The 4,024-nt window shown below is 43.6% G+C and overlaps 1 protein-coding gene across 1 annotated transcript in view; it reads left to right on the forward strand.

Annotated features, from left to right (window-relative positions):
- Window positions 1-4,024, forward strand: part of LOC119286558 (CCR4-NOT transcription complex subunit 11-like) — a 15,141-nt gene that overhangs the window by 9,845 nt on the left and 1,272 nt on the right. The window contains exons 8-11 of the mRNA XM_037565935.1: window positions 1,213-1,284; window positions 1,357-1,430; window positions 1,529-1,670; window positions 2,141-2,219. Coding sequence (XP_037421832.1) covers window positions 1,213-1,284; window positions 1,357-1,430; window positions 1,529-1,670; window positions 2,141-2,219 — 367 coding nt within the window. The remainder of the gene's footprint in view (window positions 1-1,212; window positions 1,285-1,356; window positions 1,431-1,528; window positions 1,671-2,140; window positions 2,220-4,024) is intronic.

A 4,024-nucleotide genomic window follows, 5' to 3' on the forward strand; every position in this document is an offset into this window, starting at 1 on the left:
AATGTGTCCATAAGTTTGAATGTCTCTCCACTCGTGCTGCATGGGCAACTTGTAGAGTTTAGAGTTTACCCTTGATCTCAATGCACCAAACTTTATCCCGGTTTATACCTCGGTGGTTCGGCCTTGCACTACCCTGAACTCTAAAAGGGATGGGATTAAGGACTGCACATAAGAGCTAACCATGGAAGTTAATGAGTGGCTTGGTGACCTCAATGGCGCCATGTCTCTAGTATAGTGGACCCTTGAATCAACTACCATCAATTTCAGATGTATCCAGAAGAAGTGCACAGGATGGCTGTCCGTACCCTTGTGTATACTCTGAATGCTTTGTCATGCCAAGGGGCCGAGAACAGGGTGTCACCCTGTTGGCTAAGCATGCAAGGAGCATGCTAGCCCACCAGCGTTCGAGCCCTGAGTGCGCTGGTGCTTAGAGATCTTCTATAAAAATATACCTCCAAGGGCTAGGCCTCGTTTTTTTTCATGCCGAGGGGCCAGCCAACTATTGGTCTATGGCCAGCATTCAAGTCACAAAGATTTATTACTTTTGTATGTCCGTTACAGCAAACGCTTTCTTAAGTTGGAAAGATTATGCATATTTAAGTTGGAAATATTTGACTGCTTTCTTAAGTTGGATAGGTTATATATATTTGAAGTACCAGGTTCACTTCGATCATCAAATGCTTCGTTATATTGGGAAAATAATGTTAAATATGAATTGCTTAACTTTAGGTTTACAACCACATAGGACGTTGTTTACTCAATCTTGCATCGGAAGATCCAAACACAATAGCTACTGTGATGACATCACAATTTTGCAGTCAATAATGAATTGGCTTATTTCAGTTCGGTCCTCCAGTTTTGTTCTCCTAAAATAAGGAAAACGGAAGGAAAAAGCGACTAAATTGCGAAAAGGAATAAATGAAAACTGCTAAACAGGAAAGTCAGTGTTATAACCACGAAATGAATGTGTCGTATCTATGGAAACACGAAAGGCAGAAATGGTTATAGCTGACTAGCATCTACATTTGCATGCATAGGTTGCATCAGCCAAATAAGTGTTTTACCTTTTTTATAGAATGAAGAAGTGTTTACCTAGGCATGCATGACTACATGTGTCACTGGTTGTTTTATAGTGACCACAACCCCTACTCTTCTAAATATACTGGCTACTTCGATAATTTTACATGCCTAATGGCTCATATCTTGTTGCAGCAAGTTGTTTTAGACTTAGCCAGGGACTGGAAGCTAGTTTATCATTGCGGAATGACACCAGAGAAGCTTCCCGTATGTACTCTTGACATCATGTTGAAAACTTTCCATGCTTCATGTTAAGGGTTACTAATGTCCTTGTTTCAGGACCTTGTTGAACATAATCCACTCATTGCTGTTGATGTTCTTTCAAAGCTGATCAATTGTCCTGACATGGATTCGTATGTACACAAATGTTTCATTTTGTCAATTTCGTATATTTTCAATTTATGTGTTTATCTGAGCATAACAGTTTACACACATGCTTTATATTTGACAGTTATTTCAATGTTCTTGTGCACATGGAAATGAGCCTGCATTCAATGGAAGTTGTAAACAGGCTTACTACAGCAGTAGATCTACCACCAGGATTCATTCATGACTACATCTCAAATTGTATTCGGTCATGCCAAAATATCAAGGTTTGTTCTTACTTTTGTACGTCATTTTTCTTCCAGGAAGGTCAGAGGTGATCATCTCAGATTGCTATAGTAAATATGATTCATAACAATAGTTGGTTGATGCAAGTTTATGATAAAAATGTATATAGTTTCAATCATCGTTCCCGAAAGTGACAATGGCGGTTTGGCCATTTTATTCCTCAGCTTGTAAATGCTTGTTGGTTGATCCCTAGGTGGTAATTCTCTTATGGTCGACAGACATTAGTAATTTCTTCATTATGTTTACCTGCGTAGAGTCGTTTGTGTTTTATATTATATCTGTGTAACGTTTCTATGCATTTATAACATGTTATGGCTGTAAGCTTATTCTTAACTCCATATTCACAAGATTCATTCTCGCAATGTTCTATTATTTCATTTTCTGCAATGCACGTTACTGTCTTTATTATGTTGAAGACTGACAGGAAATTATTTGATAACATTGCTTGCAGGATAAGTACATGCAAAACAGACTTGTGAGACTAGTTTGTGTTTTTCTACAGAGTCTCATTCGGAACAAGATAATAAATGGTGAGTGTCAATGTCCAATTGACGGATTTCTCTTCTGAACCTTTTTTTACACTTATGAGTTGATCTGTTCTGTTTATATGGGTCTACATGTCATGATCCATGAACTTCTCTGGTATAGAAGCCTTTGCATCTTGCTTGTTCTTTGCAAGCTACCTTTGTTTGATCTATCTTTAGCTATGCAATTTGTTTATGATATGCTGTGCTAAATGCTAAGCTGATAAAGCATATAGCACTATAAACTTAAATCCCAGATTTGTAAAATAGTGTCCATGCCATTGTAGGTTTAAATAAATACATGTGAAAATTAGCTCTATTTTGATTAATTAAACTATTGCACGTTGCAATGAACTTGACTAATTGCCTTAGTTCAACAGGATGTCTGTTTTGTGAAGGGAGTGTTTTGTTGTACTTACCAGTTGCCACTTGCCAGAAATGTAGAACGGTGGTGTTTCCCTGGGAAGTTTAATAATTTAACTGGGTTTGCACATTATAGGCTGGAACTTAAATCTGTGGTGATTGCATGCCCAAAAAACTCGCTTAGCTGTTGGGAACTATGTCGGTACAATTATAGAAGCAGGGTTCAGGAACTTATTTCCCAAAAGGCTGCTGCCAGTGTCTTCCCTCCATTTTCCCTTCTAATTTGGGCCTTTTCAAGGTTGATGTTTTCATCATGTCTAAGAAAGTTTATTGAACTGGTATCATCTAGTCCTTGAGAGCATGTACAACCGGAACGAGCAAATCTGCCCCCCTATATGTCCGCAGAGCCGGCCACCCCTCATTTGTCTGCGCCCGCAACCGTCGACCTCATATCCAAACCCTCAAATCCATACACAAGCATGCAACGTGGATCAACACACATACTTTCATACTTCAATTCATACAGGGACATAGGACATAGTTCATACAGGACATATCAAACTAGGACATAACATAAGGAAGTTCATCATACATGCCATCGGACTACCAAAATTTAGCATGTTCTAATTTATAGGACGAGAGAGGAAGTTACAACCATGGCCGCCGCTGCCCTTGACCTAGCCCTTGTCCATGTCCTTGTCCACGACTCCCCGTGGTTGCGGAAGTAGTGCTCGAAGACGCAATAGGGGTCCAGGCAGATCTGCTCGGCGTCAGAGATGGATGTGTCAGACACGTCACCGAACATGTTCAGATCCTCCTCTTTGTGGGGAAGGCCGGCGAGGGTACGAACGGCCCGGGCTTGATCCACCGCGAGATCATGGGTGGCCTGGGTTTGCCGCTTCGCCAGGATCCGGGCACGGACATCCTCGTCGCAGGCCGCCGCTGCGTGGCAAGCCTTCGCCCTTTCACATTGGGCACGCCACCGTAGTGGCAGCATCCGGCTCATCCATGGCCTTGGGCATTGCCGCCACTAACCTCGGACTCTGAGGCCGACGTCGCGGGACAGGGAAGTGCAGGGGATACGCTGAGCCAGGGCGCCGGAACCTTCTGCCAGGGACCTGCTCAGCCGCACTCACCGGCTGAGGTGACGCAGCGGGCACGCGGCACGAGCTTCCGTTGGATCCCAATCGGAGTGGCGATGAAGACGCCCGGCTGCTGGATCCGCAGCGGGGCGCCCTCCACGCTGGAGCTCCGGTATCCTCCAGGGAACGGCGGACCGCGACCAGGAGGGCTCTCTCCTCGTCCAAGCAGGTGGCGAGCTCCAAATCGAGGAATCCGGACCTTCGAGACTTAGATTCCGCTGTTAGTGATGCCGGAGATGACCGGATAGGGTGGGGAAGGGGAGGGACTGAGCGGACTGGAAGTAGGGTGGGCTGAGACAAATGGCT

The sequence above is a fragment of the Triticum dicoccoides genome, chromosome 4A (genome assembly GCF_002162155.2).
Source record: "Triticum dicoccoides isolate Atlit2015 ecotype Zavitan chromosome 4A, WEW_v2.0, whole genome shotgun sequence".
NCBI lineage: Eukaryota > Viridiplantae > Streptophyta > Magnoliopsida > Poales > Poaceae > Triticum > Triticum dicoccoides.